This window comes from Dermacentor variabilis, unplaced genomic scaffold, assembly GCF_050947875.1.
Source record: "Dermacentor variabilis isolate Ectoservices unplaced genomic scaffold, ASM5094787v1 scaffold_13, whole genome shotgun sequence".
Lineage (NCBI taxonomy): Eukaryota > Metazoa > Arthropoda > Arachnida > Ixodida > Ixodidae > Dermacentor > Dermacentor variabilis.
In genome coordinates this window covers 31,404,775-31,427,567 of record NW_027460291.1, presented here as the reverse complement: position 1 = coordinate 31,427,567, position 22,793 = coordinate 31,404,775, and the positions used below count along the sequence as shown (strand labels likewise).

The window sequence follows — 22,793 nt, the reverse complement described above, 5'->3', positions numbered from 1 at the left end:
GATGCCAGTAGCCTAGGCCTCGATGCCGTCCTAGTCCAGAGAAAGACGGACTTGAATGGGTGATATCCTATGCTAGCTGGTCGCTGTCAAAAGCGGAAGGCAATTATTCTACGACTGAAAAGGAATGCCTCGCCATCATTTTGGCTACAGCAAAATCTTACCTATATGGCAGGCCTATACCTTACCTTACCTTATCTATATGGCAGGCCATTCAAAGTCATGAACTTAATGAGAGCAGCATTCCGGGCAAGTTGGTAATCCATTGCTTAAATGATATTGCGCGACATAAAACTTAGTTGAAACTTAGTTGAAACTTAAACTTAGTTGAAACTTAAACTTAGTTGAAAGTTTGCGCTTGGTGTGTCGTCTTCTTTCACGTCCGTGTCGTTTTTATGTCGCGCAATATCATTTAAGCATTCAAAGTCGTCAGCGACCATCACGCGTTGTGTTGGCTAGCTAGCTTAAAGGACCCTTCAAGACGGCTGGCGCGGTGAAGCCTCTGACTGCAAGAATATGACGTCACGGTAATCTACAAGTCCGGACGAAAACACTCTAACGCCGACTGCCAATCACGCGCCCCTATCGATCTACCGCCGCAAGACCACGATGGCGGCGACGCCTTCCTTGGAATAATAAGAGCGGAAGACTTAACTAAACAGCAACGAGCAGACCTGGAGCTAAAAGGCCTCGTCAAGTATTTGGAAGGGAACACCGACGTTGTACCTAGTGCATTTAAGCGCGGTTTGTCTTCGTTCACGCTACAAAAGAACCTGCTCGTTGTCCGCACCAACTGCCTTCTTGTTGTTTCGTCAGCGCTGTGTGCAGAAGCACTGCACGCCCAACATGGCGATCCAACCACACGGCACCTCAGATTCTCCCGGACGCTGTCGAGGATACAGGAAAGGTATTACTGGCCGCGTCTGACCGTCGACGTCGCTCGTTACGTCAAGACATGCCGAGACTGTCAGCGACGCAAGACACCATCGACAAGGCCAGGAAGAATAGTACAGCTGATCGAACCTCCTTGCCGACCATATCAGCAGATCGGGATAGATTTGTTGGGACCGTTTCCGACGTCAACATCCGGAAATAAGTGGATCGTCGTGGCGACGGACTATCTCACCCGCTTTGCTGAAACTAAAGCTCTACCGAAAGGCAGCGCAGCCGAAGTGGCGAAATTTTTTGTCGAGAACATCCTGCTGCGACATGGTGCCCCAGAAGTCCTCATCACCGACAGAGGAACGGCTTTTACACCAGAGCTCACCCAAGCCATTCTGTAATACAGCCAGACAAGCCATAGGAGGACAACTGCCTAGCACCCGCCGACGAATGGTGTCATGGAGCGCCTCAACAAGACCCTCGCCGACATGCTAGCAATGTACGTCGACGTCGAGCACCAGACGTGGGACGCGGTCCTGCCGTACGTAACCTTTGCTTACAACACAGCGGCGCAAGAAACAACACAGATCACGCCGTTCAAGCTGGTTTACGGCAGGTACCCGACGACGACTCTCGACGCCATGCTACCGCACGTCACCGACGAAGAGAATCTTGACGTCACGACCTATCTCCAGCGCGCCGAAGAAGCCCGACAGCTCGGCCCCCTACGGATCAAGAACCAACAGCCAACCGACAGCCGACACTACAACCTCCGACGACGCTACGTCGAGTACCAGCCCAGCGACCGTGTTTGGGTTTGGACCCCGATACGCTGACAAAGACTCGGTGAGAAACTATTGCGACGCTTTTTCGGACCCTACAAGGTCATCCGACGTATTGGCGCACTGAACTATGAGGTCGTGCCAGACGGCATTTCGCATTCACAGCGGCGCCGCACACGATCTGAAGTGGTCCACGTGGTTCGTCATAAACCCTTTCGCGCACGCTGACGAACTTCCTTATTTTGATGTTTCTTTGCTACGGGTGTTTTTTGTTTATTACTTTCGTTTGTTTGCAGCATTGGGTCGATGCTTTTTAAGAGGGGTAGTGACACGTGTACTTGTTTATCTTTTCGGGGTGACCGCTTGTCACCGCCCAGCAATTGTTATCGCACAGCGCAGTACGCGCCTGCGTGTATAGGAAGTTTCTGGAATGTTATCGATTATTCCATCCGCTGTCTGTCATCGAACCTTCTGTAATCTGATTGCGTGTATGCGCGACGCGAATAGTGTAGCACTTTGTGGAAGGCACGCGGGTCCCAGCAATTACTCTGGAACATTCGACGACTGATGCATAAAAGCCGACGCGCTTGACCCGCTGGTCAGATTTTCGACGATCGCCTGCGGTGTTCGCCGCTATCGTTGTGCTTTAAGTGTAGCCTGTTTTTGTAGGCACAGGTTCGCCCAATAAAAGTAAGTTTTGCCTTTCACAGTATTGCTACTGCGTTCTTTAACGTCACTGCCACGTGAAAAATAGTCTCGAAGCACCTACTTTTCGTTGAACGGTAGCTTACACACAGCGTCAGTCAGTACCAGGGGCTTATCAGCACGATGAAGGATCCGATTCCAAACACATCGCATTTCGTCATCCTAGGGGGCATTAATCCACGTCGGCGCGTCCTCGAGGGCCACCACAGAAGAGACCGGCGCTACTATCACTGTGACGTAGTAAACGACATCACGCGACTCGCCTCTGCCCCCACCAGCCACGCCAGCGCTACCCGCTGCCTTTCATCCCGAAGGCAATAATTTCGTTCGTTTCAGCATGGTTACTGTTCGGTGCCACTGTGCCGAACGCATTCGACGGAGCCCGGTGCGAGTTTTCATGCGTACCCCAGAACCAAGCAGCAGCAGGATGCATGGTTGATAAAGATGAGAATGGGGAAGCAGCTCACCATCATTATCGCGTGTGTAGCGAGCACTTCCACGAAGATTTTGTGTACGGCGTTGGAGCCCAAATGTTCGGTTAGTACGACGTGGAACTTTCCGGGACTGTATGTATTAGAATTTACGACGTTTATTTGCGCCAGGCTGGAAATGAAGGTGCCTTGTCGCCGGAGCAGTGCCACCGCAGAACCTTCCTGTCCGGCCGTTGGACCGTCCAAAACACCGAGCTTCGCCGGAATCGGGAGCTGGAGATAAGCTCGCGGCTGATTTCCTTCGGGTTGCAGAACTTGTGGGAGGTTACGTGCAACTTGCAATGCGGAACCTAACGATTTGCTAGCCTTTGTGAAGCGCTCGGTGTGATTTTCATGCAAAGTTTTTATTGCGAGAGCAATTCTATATACACTCTAAGCTCATTTCAGCCGTCGCCGTGAAGTTCCGTATAAGGTCCAAGGGCGATAACAGCGTCGCCACGTAAAATTACGCAAAATTACCGCGGACTGGCCGCTCCAGACACTTTGCGTGTATTCGCGGGCTTCTTTCGCGCTCGAAAAAATACTTTTATGTAGCATGTATTGAGCAACAGAAAGCTGTATCAGCAGTTTTTCATGTTGCTGTACAATTTTCTCATTGAAACTTTTAATCTAATCATAATATTTTAGAAGTCGATCATTTCATTTAGACTAATTATCTAATTAGGAGGAATGTCCTTATGCTGTTCCTTTATGCTGCATATTCGAACGTGGTCAGTCTCACACGCTGCCTCTCCATCTGTTAGCAGTCGTGATGTGCAGAACTGCTGGTCAACGAATTGGTTGATACTAGAGACCGGCAGAGTAACTGAAAACGAAGTATGGTGAACGTAATTAATCAAATAAAATCTTTATTTCCACCATATACATTACAGATGGAGGACAGCGGAAGAAAAGCTGCCAGTAGGGGGCTTGACTAGTCCACAGCCCCACGCAATGAACAACGTTTGCGTATCAGCAATGAAAAACAGCCAATAAACAAATGTAAACACTTGATCAGTGCAGAACAAAAGTAAAACACAATGATTCGAAAAAAATGAAATAAATAAATAAATGCCAGGATAAGCAAATCATTTTTCTTCTTCTGCAAACATAGATCTAAGTTTAGCAGTGGAACAAATAAATAAATCAAAATGAGTAGACTGATAATGGTTTAACAGTGATGGCAAAGAATAACATACGCATTATCAAGCGGGGTGCAACAACGTTCCAATATTCTCCATGTCTGGTAGCATAATAGTGCCCATTTTTTTTGTAATTGTGCCAGTTTACCTAGGTTAGGTATGTTATATCTCACTTCATATTTAAATCTAGTCCTCAAACGACAGTAGTATAATTTATGAGCCGTGTTCACATGCGCTCCATGGAAAAAAAACCTGCAGTTGTTGCATTAAAATCAGCATTGTACACATGGCGTAGGTATCGTTTCTGCATAACGTAAATTTTTTGTAGGTTCGAGAATGTAGTTGTACCCCAGAAAAGTTGGCAGTAGTTAACATGTGAATGGAAAAGATAATTATAAATAAATATTTTAAGCTTTGCAGAAAAAATGTATCTGAGACGACCAATTATTCCAGTTATTCGAATAAGATTTCTTTCTAGTAAGTTCACATGGGATTCCCAGTACATGTGTGCAGTAAATGTCGCACCGAGGCATTTAAAATCGTCAACAATATGGTGTGGCCAAATGGCTAACTCAATTACTCAATGGCCCTCAGTTCCCAGCAGCTGCGGAGCACCTGACAAAGGCGGCGGTAAGACCTGTAACGCAGCAGGAGGTGCTAAGAATCTCTGGATCCGGACAGGCCGCCAATGGAACTGACCCTTGCAACGTTTAACACCCGAACTTTCTCGAGTGAGGCTAGCTTAGCAGGACTCTTTGAGGAATTATCAGACATTGTTTGGGATATCATCGGCCTTAGTGAGACTAGAAGAACTAGTGAGGCATATACATTGCTGAATAACGGACATGTCATCTGCTATAGAGGTCTCCTAGATAAGAAGCAATGCGGGGTAGGATTCCTAATCCATAAGGACATAGCGGGCAACATTGACGATTTCTACAGCATTAATGAGAGGGTAGCTGTAGTCGTAATCAAACTTAATAAGAGGTATAGATTAAAGTTAGTACAAGCCTAAGCTCCAACATCCGGTATCGATGATGAAGAAATAGATCAATTTTATGAAGATGTTGAATTAGCTATGCGAAAAGAGCAAACTCAATATACTGTAGTAATGGGCAACTTTAATGCAAAAGTGGGGAAAACGCAGGCTGGTGAACAAGCCATTGGCAACTACAGCGTCGATTCTAGGAACGCTAGAGGTGAGATGCAGGTGGAATTCGCAGAAAGGAATAAGCTTCGAATAAAGAACACCTTTTTCAAGAAGCGTAGCAACAGAAAGTGGACCTGGAAAAGCCATTATGGTGAAACAAGGAATGAAATTGACTTCATACTTTCTGCTGATCCCAGCATAGTACAGGATGTAGAAGTGATAGGTAGGATAAAATGCAGTGATCATAGGTTATGAGGGCTAGCATTCACCTCAATTTGAAGAGAGAAAGAGTTAAATTGGTCAAGAAGAAGCAGGTCAACCTAGAGGCAGTAAGGGCAAAAGCAGACAAATGCAGGCTGGTACTTGCAAACAAATATGCCGCCTTAGAACAGAGAGATGATGATGACATAGAGCTAATTAATGAAACCATAACTAGGTTGGCTTCGTAGGCAGCAATTGAAGTGGGAGGCAAGGCACCAAAGCAAACAGTAGGCAAGCTCTCCCAACTAACGAAGGACCTAAAAAAGGAACGACAAAAATGAAAGGGTTCAACTCAAGAGATAAGCTGGAATTCGCTGAACTTTCAAAAATGATCAACAAGGAGAAAATAAGGGATATACGAAACCATAAAATGAGAAAGACTGAAGAAGCCGTAAAAAAATGGACGCAGCCTGAAATCGGTGAGAAAAACTTGGCATAGGACAACCCAAGATGTATGCATTGAAATATACGCAGGGTAATATCATCAGCAATCTTGAAGATATAGTAGAAGCAGCGGAAGAATTCTATACTGACCTGTACAGTACCCAGAGGAGTCAGGATACCTCAATTAGAAACAGTTATGAACAGGATACAGGAACTCCTCCTATAACTGGCGACGAGGTCAGAAGGGCCCTGCAAGACATGAAACGAAGAAGATCGGCAGGGGAAGATGGAATAACAGTCGATTTAATCAAAGATGAAGGAGACATAACGGTTGAAAAACTGGCGGCTCTTTATACGAAGTGTCTATCGACTGCAAGGGTCCCAGAAAACTGGAAGAATGCAAACATACTAATCCACAAAAAGGGAGACGTTAAAGAATTGAAAAATTATAGGCCCATTAGCTTACTCCCAGTATTATATAAAATATTTACCAAAATAATCTCCAATGGAATAAGGGCAACACTGGACTTTAATCAACCAAGGGAACAGCCTGGCTTCAGGAAGGGATACTCTGCAGTGGATCACATCCATATCATAAAGCAGGTTATCGAGCAATCCGCAGAGTACAGTAAGCCTCTCTATTTGGCTTTCATAGATTACGAAAAGGCATTTGACTCAGTAGAGATACCAGCAGTGATAGAGGCATTACGTAAGCAAGGAGTACAGAGCGCTTTGGTAAATGCCTTGGAAAATATCTACAGAGGTTCTACAGCTACCTTAATTCTACACAAGAAAAGCAGGAGGAAGACACCTATAAAGAAAGGGGTCAGACAAGGAGATACAATCTCTCCAATGCTATTCACTGCGTGCTTAGACGTTGGAAGCGGTGCTGTGAATTATGCACGGCAATCAACGCAAATCGATATCTTACCTCTCGGCCGCGCACCGTGCGCGCAAAAGCAAGAGATAGGTGAGGGCAATCACGCTTGCCTCAGTAAACATAAATGTACACGACATGTGCGAGTGCTTCGAGTTGTAGATTAGTCGGTATATTTCATAACAGCTTCCATATACGCGAGTGGCCTCTTCACGTTCGTCGTCCATGGCGCTGCGTGCACGCGCTCGGACGAGAGTGGACGATGCCGTAGGTTGGCTCGCGAAATACCTTTGTTGGCCTGCACACTAGGTTCCTTTGCGTCTAAGACGCACACATTCAACGCTTGCAACACGAAAACAACGGTGGCTGAACGGGCTGACCCACTGGAGACGTCGAACACTTCGCGATCGGTATCACGTGGTAACGTTTTCTACGTCACGGAGAGATTCCGACAGACGGCGCCACGCTATGTCCTCGACGCCAATACGCAATTCTGTATTCGGGAGCAAATCAGTAGTTCTTCCGACGAGGCTTCGTGATGTCACCACATCGTTTAGAGAAAAACTGCACACTAACAACGGCGCTCACAAAACACAGAACAACATAAATACGTGGACAAGTGCAGACGAGACAGACGGGCAATGCGCGGCGGTGGCACAGACTCTAAGCTCAAAGGCTCCATAGCGCAGCCTCTCGGCCGCAAAGACTTTCCGGAGACTACCTTGTCTTTTCTGTAAATGTTGTAATCGTTGACAAGGAGGAGTGGTACATCAGTATAGGCCTAGATCAACAATGAAGTTTCAGGGCTAATAATATTTACTTGAACGCACGACGTTAATTAAGGGTCGTCTTGATTGCATAAGCAGCTTCTTGCATTGCAAAGAAGGGAGAAAATATGCTGTGAAGGCTCAGCATGGAAAAGGCTCTCAGGGTGCCCTTGACTGGATCACATGGCCTTTGAGGTAGCAGTCTTGTTTTCTAGGGGCTTTGGTGTAAACCTCAAGTGCAGGGTAGCTAACGAGACGCTCATCTGGTTGACCTCCCTGCCTTTCGTCTCTTTATTCTGTCTGCGTCTTTCGTCAGTTTTTCCACATACTGTGAGATTATTATGAACATCAAACGATAAAATTCCCTTCAATCCAGAAATTAGTACAATCCGGCCACCTAACTGACCTTTCTCAGACAGTCCCCGTAGTGCCCCGCGGCCACGCGGGGCACTAGGACGTCGAGCGACCAGGTTCGCCCGGCCGTTGACAGTGCGGGCGCAGTGGGAGTGTGGAATGAAATAAACAAGGCGCCGCTTCTTTTTTTTTTTTTTTTTACACACGCCTGCAAGCATGTGGATGTGTGGAAGAAGTGTGAAAGAAATAACGCAGTCAGTACGAATATCACAGAGCGGCTGCCCTCTTTCGGAGAGCGCAACTCCGCAATTAAGTCTATGACCTCCATCGTTTGAAGCTTCTTTACACAATACCGCGTTGTCTGACTGCGCCTATTTGAACCAAGAGGCGACCGCGGCTTACTGAAATAAAAACTGTTTATCGCTCTTCTGCTGCAACAGTCGTCTGATAAGAGAAGCACATATATACGGTGTGGCGTTTTAAAATCGGCCAGGGTGCTCACCGGTTAGCTCGCAGGTTGGACAGTACCTGTATTTTTATTCCTAGGTAAAAACAAGAAAACAAAAAGAGATCTTGCCTATGCTCCCGTCTCTTATGAGAAAACATTGAATTAGATTAGAATTTATGGCCCAGCTACTCCCAATAATTCGTTCATGCATCGTCATGTACCGAAACGAGGAAGTATAGCTTGCAATAGCCGTTTCCGTTGAGCGCGTTGGTTGGATGGGATGTATAGGTTGCTGGGCTTCGCAGTGAAAATATTTTTGAAAGTGATTCTAGTCAGCTGTACTGCATTAAAAGTAAGTAGGGAATTTTCCTTACTATTTTGTGCAGGTGCTGTTATTTAAACATTAAACGACCGATCGCAGCTTAGCGATATGTTTCGTCAGAACACTTGCGCGATTTCATGGAGCACATTAAAGAATTTTACATTTTCACTCTCAGACTTCAAAAGACATTATTGTGAAATGGAGCGCTTGACAATACCCCACAACGAACGCATAAACAAAATAATTGGTTAGTTAAATCATTAATTTTTAGTATCTTTTATATCGTCATTATATCGTTATTATGCCGCCATTCTCATGCCATCGTCATCATAGAGTCAACTTTATGCGTTCGTTTGTCAAGCCATCGTCGTCATACACTGGTAGTCATCCAATTGTTCTCGTGCATTCGCCGGCACGCTTTCTTCGTTATACCATTGGCATCATTTAAGAACCGTGATCCTATTGTCATACCGCCGTTGTCATACTCCCTTCGTCGCTCGATCGAGGTGAAGAAATTCAATTATGGGGTTTTACGGGCCAAAACTACGATCCGATTATGAGGCACGCCGTAGTGCGGGACTCCAGATTAATTTTGATCACCTGGGGTTATTTAACTTGCCCCTAAATCTAAGTCATCATCATCATCATCATCATCAGCCTGGTTACGCCCACTGCAGGGCAAAGGCCTCTCCCATACTTCAACTACCTCGGTCATGCAGTAATTGTGGCCATGTTGTCCCTGCAAGCTTCTTAATCTCATCCGCCCACCTAACTTTCTATCGCCCCCTGCTACGCTTCCCTTCCCTTGGAATCCAGTCCGTAACCCTTAATGACCATCGGTTTTCTTCCCTCCTCATTACATGTCCTGCCCATGCCCATTTATTTTTCTTGACTACCACCAAGATGTCATTAACTCGCGTTTGTTCCCTCACATAATCTGCTTTTTTCTTATCCCTTAACGTTACACCCATCATTCTTCTTTCCATAGCTCGTTGCGTCGTACTCAATTTATGTACAACCGAAAAATTGTACCAGCGCAAACACATGCAACCACAAAGTACCAAGGACGACACTCAAGACACTGCGCTTGTGTCTCGTCCTTGGTACTTTGTGGTTGCATGTGTTTGCGCTGTTACAATTTTTATGTCAAGTATGCACCAACTCGCCCAGAAGGAAGCTTTAATTAAGTAGAACCCTTTTCGTAAGCCTCCAGGTTTCTGCCCCGTACGTGAGTACTGGTAAGACACAGCTATTATACACTTTTCGCTTCAGGGATAATGGCAACCTGCTGTTCATGATCTGAGAATGCCTGCCAAACGCACCCCAGCCCATTCTTATTCTTCTGATTATTTCAATCTCATGATCCGGAACCGTGGTCACTACCTGTCCTAAGTAGATATATTCCCTTACCACTTTCAGTGCCTCACTACCTATCGCAAACTGCTGTTCTCTTCAGAGACTGTTAAACATTACTTTAGTTTTCTGCAGATTAATTTTTGGACCCACCCTTGTGCTTTGCCTGTCCAGGTCAGTGAGCATGCATTGCAATTGGTCCCCTGAGTTACTAAGCAAGGCAATATCATCAGCGAATCGCAAGTTACTAAGGTCATCATCATCATCATCAGCCTGGTTACGCTCACTGCAGGGCAAAGGCCTCTCCCATACTTCTCCAACAACCCCGGTCATGTAGTAATTGTGGCCATGCCATGCCTGCAAACTTCTTAATCTCATCCGCCCACCTAACTTTCTGCCGCCCCCTGCTACGCTTCCCTTCGTTTGGGATCCAGTCCGTAACCCTTAATGACCATCGGTTATCTTCCCTCCTCATTACATGTCCTGCCCATGCCCATTTCTTTTTCTTGATTTCAACGAAGATGTCATCAACTCGCGTTTGTTCCCTCACCCAATCTGCTCTTTTCTTATCCCTTAACGTTACACCTATCATTCTTCTTTCCATAGCTCGTTGCGTCGTCCTCAATTTGAGTAGAACCCTTTTCGTAAGCCTCCAGGTTTCTGCCCCGTAGGAGAGTACTGGTAAGACAGCTATTATATACTTTTCTCTTGAGGGATAATGGCAATCTGCTGTACATGATCTGAGAATGCCTGCCAAACGCACCCCAGCCCATTCTTATTCTTCTGATTATTTCCGTCTCATGATCCGGATCCGCCGTCACTACCTGCCCTAAGTAGATGTATTACCTTACGACTTCCAGCGCCTCGCTGCCTATTGTAAATTGCTGTTCTCTTCCGAGACTGTTAGGCATTACTTTAGTTTTCTGCAGATTAATTTTTAGACCCACTCTTCTGCTTTGCCTCTCCAGGTCAGTGAGCATGCATTGCAATTGGTCCCCTGAGTTACTAAGCAAGGCAATATCATCAGCGAATCGCAAGTTACTAAGGTATTCTCCATTAACTCTTATCCCCAATTCTTCCCAAACCAGGTCTCTGAATACCTTCTGTAAACACGCTGTGAATAGCATTGGAGAGATCGTATCTCCCTGCCTGACGCCTTTCTTTATTGGGATTTTGTTGCTTTCTTTATGGAGGACTACGGTGGCTGTGGAGCCGCTATAGATATCTAAGTATTTTTACATACGGCTCATCTACAACCTGATTCCGTAATGCCTCCATGCCTGCTGATGTTTCGATTGAATCAAACGCTTTCTCGTAATCAATAAAAGCTATATATAAGGATTGGTTATATTCCACATCACCTGATTGATAGTGTGAATATGGTCTATTGTTGAGTAGCCTTTACGGAATCCTCCCGGGTCCTTTGGTTGACAGAAGTCTAAGGTGTTTCTGATTCTATTTGCGATTACCTTAGTAAATACTTTTTAGGCAACGGACAGTAAGCTGATCGATCTATAATTTTTCAAGTCCTTGGCGACCCCTTTCTTATGGATTAGGATTATGTCAGCGTTCTTCCAAGATTCCGGTACGCTCGAAGTCATGAGGCATTGCGTATGCAGGGTGGCCAGTTTTTCTAGAATAATCTGCCCACCATCCTTCAACAAATCTCCTGTTACCTGATCCTCCCCAGCTGCCTTCCCCTTTGCATAGCTGCCAAGGCTTTCTCTACTTCTTCCGCCGTTACTTGTGGGATTTCAAATTCCTCTAGACTATCCTCTCTTCCATTATCGTCGTGGGTGCCACTGGTACTGTATAAATCTCTGTAGAAGTCCTAAGCCACTTGAACTATCTCATCCATATTAGTAATGATATTGCCGGCTTTGTCTCTTAGCGCATACATCTGATTCTTGACTATTCCTAGTTTCTTCTTCACTGCTTTTAGGCTTCCTGCGTTTTTGAGAGCATGGTCAATTCTATCCATATTATACTTCCTTTTGTCAGCTGTCTTACGCTTGTTTATTAACATGGAAAGTTCTGCCAGTTGAATTCTAGCTGTAGGGTTCGAGGTTTTCATATATTGGCATTTCTTGATCAGAATTTTCGTCTCCTGCGATAGCTTACTGGCATCCTGTCTAACGGAGTTACCACCGACTTCTATTGCACACTCCTTAATGATGCCCCTAAGATTGTCGTTCATATCTTCAAGACTAAGGTCGTCTTCCTGAGTTAAAGCCGAATACCTGTTCTATAACTTGATCCGGAATTCCCCTATTTTCCCTCTTACCGCTAACTCATTAATCGGCTTGTTATGTACCAGTTTCTTCCGTTCCCTCCTCAACTCTAGGCTAATTCGAGTTCTTACCATCCTATGGTCACTGCAGCGCACCTTGCCGAGCACGTCCACATCTGGTATGATGCCAGGGTTAGCGCAGAGTATAAGGTCCATTTAATTTCTAGTCTCGCCATTCGGGCTCCTCCACGTGCACTTTCGGCTATCCCACTTGCGGAAGAAGGTATTCCTTATCCGCATATTATTCTGTTCTGCAAATTCTACTAACTCTCCCTGCTATTCCTAGAGCCTATGCCATATTCCCTCACTGACTTGTCTCAGGAATGGAGGAAGCCTAAAAGCAGTGAAGAAGAAAGTAGGAATAGGCTAGAATCAGATGTATGGGTTAAGAGACAAAGCCGACAATATCATTACTAATATTGATGAGATAGTTCAAGTGGCTGAGGAGTTCTATAGAGATTTATACAGTACCAGTGGCACCCACGACGATAATGGAAGAAAGAATAGTATAGAGGAATTGGAAATCCCACTAGTAACGCCGGAAGAAGTAAAGAAAACCTTGGGAGCTATGCAAAGGGGGAAGGCAGCTGGGTAGGATAAGGTAACGGCAGAATTGTTGAAGGATGGTGGGCAGATTGTTCTATAAAAACTGGCCACCCTGTATACGCAATGCCTCATGACATCGAGAGTACCGGAATCTTGGAAGAACGCTAACATAATCCTAATCCATAAGAAAGGGGACGCCAAAGACTTGACAAATTACAGACCGATCATCTTACCGTCCGTTGCCTAAAAAGTATTTACTAAGGTAATCGCAAACCGAATCAGGAACACCTTAAACTCTTGTCAACCAAAGGACCAGGCTGGATTCCGTAAAGGCTACTGAACAATAGACCATATTCACACTATCAATCAGGTAATAGAGGAATGTGCGGAATCTAACGAACCCTTATATATAGCTTTCACTGATTACGAGAAAGCGTTTGATTCAGTCGAAACCTCAGCAGTCATGGAGGCATTACGGAACCAGTGTGTAGACGAGCAGTATGTAAAAATACTGAAAGATATCTATAGCGGCTCCACAGCCACCGTAGTCCTCCATAAACAAAGCAACAAAATGCCAATAAAGAAAGGCGTCAGGCAGGGAGATACGATATCTCCAATGGTTTTCAAAGCCTGTTTAGAGGAGGTATTCAGAGACCTGGATTGGGAAGAATTGGGGATAAGAGTTAATGGAGAATACCTTAGGAACTTGCGATTCGCTGATGATATTGCCTTGCTTAGTAACTCAGGGGACCAATTGCAATGCATGCTCACCGACCTGGATAGGCAAAGCAGAAGCGTGGGTCTAAAAATTAATCTGCAGACAACTAAAGTAATGTTTAACAGCCTCAGAAGAAAACAGCAGTTTACGATAGGTAGCGGGGTGCTGGAAGTGGTAAAGGAATACATCTACTTAGGACAGGTAGTGACCGCGGATCCGGATCATGAGACTGAAAACTCAGAAGAACAATAATGGGCAGGGGTGCGCTTGGCAGGCATTCTCAGATCATGAACAGCAGGTTGCCATTATCCCTCAAGAGAAAAGTGTATAACAGCTTCGTCCTACCAGTACTCACGTATGGGGCAGAAACCTGGAGGCTTACTAAGAGGGTTCTACTTAAATTGAGGACGTCGCAACGGGCTATGGAGCGAAGAATGATAGGCGTAACGTTAAGGGATAAGAAAGGAGCACACTGGGTGAGGGAACAAACGCGAGTTAATGACATCCTAGTTGGAATCAAGAAATGAAATGGGCATGAGCAGGACATGTAATGAGGAGGGAAGATAACCGATGTTCATTAAGGGTTACGAACTGGATTCCAAGGGAAGGGAAGCTTAGCAGGGGACGGCAGAAATTGAGGTGGGCGGATGAGATTAAGAAGTTTGCAGGCATGGCATGGCCACAATTAGTACATGACCGGGGTTGTTGGAGAAGTATGAGAGAGGCCTTTGCCCTGCAGTGGGCGTAACCAGGCTGATGATGATGATGACTTGTCTCCAGCCTGCTTCTTGCCTACCCTGGCATTGACGTCGCCCATCAGTATAGTGCATTTTCTTTTGAGTCTGCTAGCCATGACTTCAATACTATCATACTGTCTAATGGTTTCATAAACACAATTAACATAACCCACGAGAGTGGCACTTGAATGTGTGTCAGTCCTAGATCTTTTTATTACAAATTTGTCTGAGAATATTATTAGTTCAGGTGTTTTGTCACGTTGTATCAGTGACCATCTTCAAATGTTTTTATGTGCGGCGCTATTGACACATAGTAGAGCAAATCATTCAATAATTAGGTTTCAGTTAATTACACCTGTGGCGCTCAGTGCATTTCGTAACAGTCTATTGCAGGCTGATTGGAGCGATATAAAAAAATCTCTTGACGCAAAGAATGCTTACGATAAATTTATTGCAATTTTCAAGCGATTATATCATTTGAATTTTCCGCTGGAAGAGCGCAGAAAACACGAAAACCATGGATAACGCCTGAGATGCGTCATCAAATCAAAACAAGAGATAAACTTTACCAAACATTCCTACATTCCTACAAGGAATGTCTTGAATAAATGAATAAAGAAAGAAAGAAAGAAAGACATACTCATTTACCGGAGGAATGGCTGGCCTTCAAGTCTTATCGTAACAAACTTACAAAACGCTTGCGATCCGCGAGAACTCAGTATCAATCCACATATCTTGAAGTTCCTGGCAATCGTTCTGACGTACTGTGGTCTAGATTAAACACACTCCTTCATCGCGGCCACTTCCTGCCCCTGTTTCAAAACTATAAGTAGACGGTATAGATATGGATGGAGCAGATTTAGCTGACGCATTTAATAATTTTTTCACTGGTATGATAACGACCGGAACCCCGGCTGATGCGTGCGAATACGTAAGTGCTCACAACGCTCAATCATTGTACTTGCGTACTGTCACCGCCTACGAAGTCTTATCAACAATAAAAAGTATAAAAAATAGCGCCAGTTGTGATATCGACAGAATTCAAATCCGCCCTGTAAAAGACGTGTCTGATGTTATCGCGCCGATTTTAGCCGATATCTGTAACATTTTTTAACTATGTCTTTCCTTTAAATATGCAAATAGCAAAAATGACCGTGCTTTACAAAAAAAGGTGACCGAAATAACTTTGGCAATTATAGACCAGTGTCTATCTTGCCTGTGTTCTCGAAAGCCTTCGAAAAAATTCTGCACACTCGATTTTCAAGTTTCATAGACAAATATAATTTATTTAAACCTAATCAATTTGGTTTTCGGAAAAATAAATCAGTTGAACTGGCGCTCCTGGAGCAAAAAGAGTATATTCTTAAACAATTTGAAAATAAGGCGCTCGTTCTCGGCATATTTATTGATTTTTCAAAGGCCTTTGATTTAGTAAACCATAAAATATTGTTAAAGAAATTGCATTGCTATGGTATTCGTGGACAAGCCTTAACGCTTATTGACTCTTATTTATCGAACAGACAGCAGGTCGTTCAGATAAGCGACTCTATTGCCGGAGTGAAACTTTTGCTGTGTGGAGTGCCACAGGGCAGTATTCTAGGCCCACTATTACTTAATATCTATCTTAATGACATTGTAAATATTAATTGCGAGGCAAAATACATAATATATGCTGAGGATACCAGCATACTTTTTTTCAGGGCATTATATTCACGGGCTTATCAGAACTTGTAATCACACAATGAAAACGCTAGAGAGATGGTCAGCAGCAAATGCTATGCGTATTAACGAAAATAAAACCAAAGCTGTTGCATTCCGACCAAAAAATAAAATTATGCCACCTCATGAAGACATAGTACTGAGTACTCACACTATTGAAATAGTTGACCATATTAAATGTCTGGGCATATTTTTTTCCGCGAATATGAGTTGGGATTACCACGTACGATATGTCCTGCAAAAATGAGCTCAGGTGACAGGTGTAATTGGTCGGCTTCGATAGTTACTTCCAAAAGGAATCAAGCTTCTGCTCTATCACTCGCTCTTTAGCTCTCGTTTAAATTATTGCCAACTGGTATGGGGTACAACGACGGTCACTAATCTGAATCAAATATACTTGGTTCAGAAAAAATGTATTAGGCATATTTTCTATGCACCTTTTGCAGCATCTACTAATGTTTTATTCTGCAGTTCAGGAATAGTTAATATACACCAGACATACAATTATACGTTAAGCAGAAAATTCAAATTAGAAACTCGTAAGAACATAACAAATTTGGGCGTTCTGGCCAATTTAAGAATTAGGCATTTAAATTATCCCACGCGTCATGGAGAAAATTGGGAAGTAGAAAGAGCACGATTAAACTCCGGAAAAGAGCGCTTGTCTTACACTCTTCCGTCCCTTCTCAATCACTATGACCTCAACAATTTTGACTTGTTTGATTGTTCATATCAGGATATCCGCAAGTTATACACAGTGATGTATAGCTCTGAGATTTCTATTACTGAACGCTGGTTTTATCACAAACTTTGTCTCGTTTGTCAAATCCATAACCGTATCGAATTGTTTCATCTGGTTGTATGTAACTGTTTGTAACAAGTTGATTTCTATATTGTTTTTTCCTGTACATTCACTGTATTTATTCTAGACATTTGTAATTTGATAGCGTTTCAGATATTAATTTTTTTCTGAGGAACTGTGTTGTATGTATCTTTATGACGATTGTAAAAACTGCCTTAACTTCTGTATTACCTTAACATTTCAATTACTTAGTGTGTGCCCTATAGTACAACGCTGTCTGTTAAGTTTCAATTTTTCATTTATTTTATGGTAGTGCTGTTACCGCTCCGAAATTTTTCTATGGGGATGTGGCCTAGTCAAGCTGTTCTGAAAAGCAGCTTTTTGTCACAGTCCTTCTTTCTGCATTATTGACAGAATGAAAATAAAGATTGATTGATTTGACTTTACGCATCGCCGATTCCACGTCTTCATAGAAGCTTTCGACTTCCTGGTCATCATGACTGTACGTAGGGGCGTAGACCTGTACGACCTTCAATTTGTACCCCCTATGAGGTTTCGCGAGACCTTCCACCCTCTCGTTAATGCTATAGAATTCCTGTATGCTACCAGCTATATCCTTATTAATCAGTAATCCAGCTCCTAGTTCTCGTCTCCCCGCTAAGCCCCGGTATATCACAGGACGTACGCGCTTTTTAGCACTGTATATGCTTCTTTTATCTTCCTAACTTCACTGAGCCCTATTATATCGCATTTACTGCCCTCCAATTCCTCCAATAGCTCTGCTAGACTCGCCTCAATAGATAAAGTTTTAGCGATGTTCAGATTCCAATGGCGGCCTGTGCGGAACCAGGGATTCTTAGCACCCTCTGCTGCGCCGCAGGTCTGACCACCGCCGTGGTCAGTTGCTTCCCAGCTGTTGGTGACTGAGAGCCGGGGTTTGATTGTTGTATTCATATAGGAGGTTGTGGCCAAGTATTGCACCAGGGTGGCCAATCCTGCTCTGGTGAGGGAGTGCGTTACCGCTTCTCGTCACCGGGATCAGGCCGCACTCCAGGCCTGTATATGGAATTTTATCAACACGCGGTTTTTTTTTAATCCGGTGGAAAATTGCGCGGCACCGGGATTCGAACCACGGTCCTTTTACGCGCGAGGCGGATGCTCTACCTCTACACCACCGCTGCAAGTTCTAAAATCTAACTACACGGATGTTTTTTCATGTCGCCCCCATCGAAATGAGGTCGCCGCGGCTGGGATTTGATCCCGCGACCTCGTGCTTAGCAGGGCAACACCAAAGCCACTAAGCAACCACGGCGATGGTTCGATCGAGGTCAGTCGTTTTACGTCATTCAACGATCGTCGCTCCGTCATCATCGCGCAGTCCTCGTCCCGCCGTCATGGTCAGGGCCGAGCCTGGCGAGCGAGTGCTTTAGCTACGTGAGCCGACCCCGGAAACACTGTCCATCACATATAGCCAAAGATAGGGAAATCTCAGAATGACCACTAGAGATTCTAAATAAATGTGCCTTCGGTAATACCGTTCATCGCTACATTGCTTGAACGCTCCTCGCATTAACATCGAAAGTTATTGTTAGATGAATTCTGTCAAAGTTTGTTTACAATAAAGAAAAAACTTTATTCAAACCGAATTATTCATGCCCCATACGTGGTTTTCCTAAATGTGCCGCGCTCCGCTATCGATATTTCACACTTCCGAAACAAATGCTTTAAAATACGTGATTTTGCCAGCCAAAACCACGGCCTGATTGTGACGCACGCCATAGTGGGGAACTACGGATTAATTTTGACAAACTGGGATTCGCATTAAAGATCTAGTACACGAGCGTTTTTGGATTTCGCCCGTTTTAAAATGCGGCCACCACAGCCGGTATACAGCCCGCGACAGAGTAACAGAGGCAGAGTAACGCCATTGCCGCAGATTTACCGCGGCTGGTCGAAACAAAGGTGATGACAAACTTCGCTCAGCTTATTCCACGGAACTTGTAGGATTCATCATTGATTATTCAGTGCACATGTACGACTATACACTAACGACATTAACAGAGATTCACATACCTTATGCATAGCAAAGGAAAAGGAAAGCCAACATGGGCAAACGAAACAAAGCGACATGCTGGTATTAAGAACAAATAAGGTTGCCTTAGGAAAACGAGGCAGAGGAATATCCTGGATGTCTGCAAAGCCAGGAAGCGCAAGGACGACTGCAGAAATGATAGTGAGAAAACGCTAACAGGAAACAGTGGCCTTTTTAAATATTTCACATAAATGTCACGGAAGTCACTCTTGTCACTGGGGTTAGCATGTGTCTCTTGAGAACGACTTCAATAGAAGATGAACAGTGTACATTTTGCTTATTTATTTCGCATTGAAACGTAGTTTTACTGGCGAAATAGAGCAGGCTGATTCTGGTTTCGTATTTTTTATGCACCGTGCAGTCTTGCGTCTGTATTTTCTTCAACTTGTACGATTTTATACATCCTTTGGTTTGCACAGATTTTGCTCCCCAGGCACCACTATCTCGAAGCCATGTGCATTTAGCGCAACCTTCGAGATCCCAATGATTCACCGATGTGGCCTCAATGTCACATAGCCCCAGGAGATCATACAATGTCTTATGTCTCCGTTTATCCCCTGGCAACGCTCGACGATATCAGCACCCGCCAAACGGGCTATTGCGCAAATTTAATTCCTATCGAGTTGTTTATCACAGTGCTATGAGTCTAGGGTGATTAACTTTTATCTTCTAACAATAATGGAACTTCCCAGCTAACGACGATGATGCTGATGGATTGTGATCCCCTTTGGAACGGGGCGGTGAGAAATGCTCACCTATCCTGCTTGAGTTTATCAGGTATACTTTTACGTCACTTACATTCTAACATTTTGTATACATCTCCTTAAACTTTTTTTTATCTTCCTCAAAACTTCTCTATCTACCTTGTACCGCTACCTGTGCCTATAATAGATGCGGCCGTATCACTTCTTCCTGCTTTTTTCCCACCAATACTCTAAACGGCTTTTGCTTATCTGGACTGCTAGCTGGCCGGTTGATGCTTCCGTCCACTATATTCTCATTTAGTTTATTAGCACTATACTTTAAAAGCATCATTTCGAAAGCTCTAATGCCTAGGCCCAGTGTCATTGCTCGAGTTCAATTGTTGCCGTTACAGGTATTCCTGCCAACGCGGAACATTGCAAGTTCCTTGTCTCAACGTACCGCCACCGAAGCGGAGGATGGCATTACGGTCCACCGATGGACGCCATTCTTCAATAACTAAGACGCGGCGACGACAGCGCACTCTTGCGCACTGGCAGTCTGGGTCATCCCTTGAGCCACTATTGGAAATAAATACGACTTTGTCATCATACTTCGTGTAACCAAACGAATGTCGCATCTAACAAAACGGCTGAAACTCAACATGCGCCGGCTTTACTACGCCGCCGCATGGACGCTGCCACCTTTGAACACGTGATGCCATCGTCGCGTGTCTTCTCATGCCTGCTGGCCTAGGGGACACAAATGCAGAGAAAAGCAGCTTCATTTTTTTATGGTTCAATTATTATTCGACAGTGATGCAATGTTGCCGTCCGAAAGCACCAACAGAAAGTTAGTGCTGCTGATTATTCCTACAGTCCCTTATTTTTGTCTGATGTCGGCGAGTTTATAAGTATCCGCGTGGGCGCCTTCTGATAAAGTGATAGGCGATTGTGAGTACTTCTTTTTATTCTATTTTCTCGTAAGAGCAGATAGCTCATACCACCTGAAAGATGCTTAATCCGCCGTTACACTGGTTATGCGTACACAACATGTTGATGATATTGTTTTTAGCGCTATTAAAGAATGCCTCCCGTTTTCAGCTCCTCTGGCCACAGTCAGTTCTTGTGAGGATGCCAGATACAGATAATTTCTGGACATTAATAAGCAGCGCGAACAGCTAAAGCCAAATATAGATTGATGTTGGCCCACTTACTTATGCTGTGTTTATATTTGCATATTGGTTACCGAGTTTGTCATTCGGATGAAGGGAAAAGTTTGAAGTAACAAAGCTGTGGCGCCAAAAGTAATCTTCGACATATATGCCTAAACAAAATTGCAGCCAGTTAAGGACATTTCTATGTTTATATTATTTACACTATGTTATTCATACATTACTGCTAGCCTTAGACAAGGACCAGAGTGTAAGCAGGAGTAGGGATTCTTTTTAATTTAACACAACGTGGAGTATGACAGAAAAACGAAAATGCTAACATTAAATCAAATCACCGAAAATGAATATAACAAATAAATATAAAGCAAATTTACAAGCTATATGAAGCACAAAATGAAAATCAAAGTGCGAAAAAGCATCAGAACAGGGGAAAGGAAGAAATAATGTTAAATAGCACGCATAAGTTTGCGTTCCGATGACAAGTGGTGTTTAACTGCAAGATGTGCAAGCGCATTCCACAATATCGGCAGGGAGACTTTTCTGTTCTCAGATAGTTGGCGGAAAGAATGAATTATCAAACAATGCAGTCCGACAGGAACAAGTTTTTGGTTTATTCGAATGATTGGAGCGCGGGTGCCTTTTGTCAACCGACTGATTATAATTTCCCTTTTTCATTCCTAGTTTAGGATAAAAAAGTAGATGTAGATATTGCCGCCGATTGCTGTACCATCGCGATTCGAAGGAATTTGCTTTGTAGATCAAAACGCTTGCATATGCGTACAGTCTGTAGGAAGCATACATAAATTTTACTGGTTTCCTGTTAACGCTTCCTGTTTTTTTCTAATTGCAGAATTTGCATACATCACATTATGGTTAAATAAATGCGTGCAGACCTTCGCGGAAGAAGCTGTATAAGTGGCCGGTGGAACTTAGCTTTCATAATTAACCACTCGGGGTCTGGCAGGTCCGAATCCCAGTGCCTCTAAGCACATTCTTAGTCGCTGGACACAGCAGACGGCGAGCGTCCTCTGAACACTCGGGGTCAGAGCACTTGGGGCACTTCGTAGGGCAGTTAGGTGATGTTTTCGTTTTGTGAATGGGTCTCACACCACTGAAGCGCTTTCAATGATTTGCCGGATCATCGTCTGACACGCCAGTAATTTATTATATTCTGGTGACTGTTGCAACGCCCGTGTTCTAAGTTAAGGCATAGCTTACCTTTTAAAGTGCCGCTCACCATGCCCCATAGCAAATTTTGGTTATACGCTGGAAGTTGTTACGTGTCCTCTAGGGAGGAGCGTTCTGCCGCAAAAAATTTTTAAATCGGCTCAGTAATAGCCGAGATGGAAATATTTCAGTGGCGCGAACCCATGATTTCAGCAGGCGGGCTCCACTGCCAAGCAAGACGCCCTCTCTACTCGTCCCGTCTAGCCTTCGCAAGCGAAATTCCTCACACACCAAACCTCGAGGATCGCGTGACGCATACGTCACACACCCTGCATTCGTGTTTTTTTTTTTTTTTTCTCTCCTCGCTTTTACCTTTTTTTTTTCTGCGCTACGCATTTCCCTTGACCGCGCCGCGCGCGAGCTGTTGTCTCGTTCGCGCAGCGCACTATTCTCCGCGCTGTGCACAAGGAAACATGACTAGCGGTATAATTCAGTGCTGCACGAATAGTGAGGCAGAACAAGCGGATCGCAGAGTGTGATCACGCGCTGGAATAAGATAGTAAATGGCATAGTTTCGGTAACTGCGCACGTGACCGCACGACCGTGGGAACAAGCACACGAAGTGGAACTACATCTAATAATAATAATAATAATAATAATAATAATAATAATAATAATAATAATAATAATAATAATAATAATAATAATAATAATAATAAATCTTTATTTTAGGCTTTATAAGAGGGCAAAAGGCAGATGTGCTCTGCCTTTCGTAAGTTCATAATCATCAGGTTCGTTGCGTCGTTTAAATACAATAACCTCTGTTTTATTTACATTTAATTCGAGTTTTTTATATTCGACCATAGTGACAATGCTTGTAACCATGCATTAGCCTCGACATGTATATTATCGAGATTCATACCAGAAAAAGATACACTGGTATCATCAGCATAAATAATTATTGCAGGAGTTT

General features: G+C 44.1%; 1 protein-coding gene across 2 annotated transcripts in view; it reads left to right on the top strand.

Moving 5' to 3' along the window:
* The window catches only part of LOC142566576 (uncharacterized), a 221,112-nt gene extending 201,022 nt beyond the window's left edge, over window positions 1-20,090 (top strand). For both annotated transcript variants that reach the window (XM_075677415.1, XM_075677413.1), the window contains one exon: window positions 19,895-20,090. In XM_075677415.1, coding sequence (XP_075533530.1) covers window positions 19,895-19,998 — 104 coding nt within the window. In that variant the 3' untranslated portion in view covers window positions 19,999-20,090. The remainder of the gene's footprint in view (window positions 1-19,894) is intronic.
* The last annotated feature ends 2,703 nt before the right edge of the window (window positions 20,091-22,793 follow it).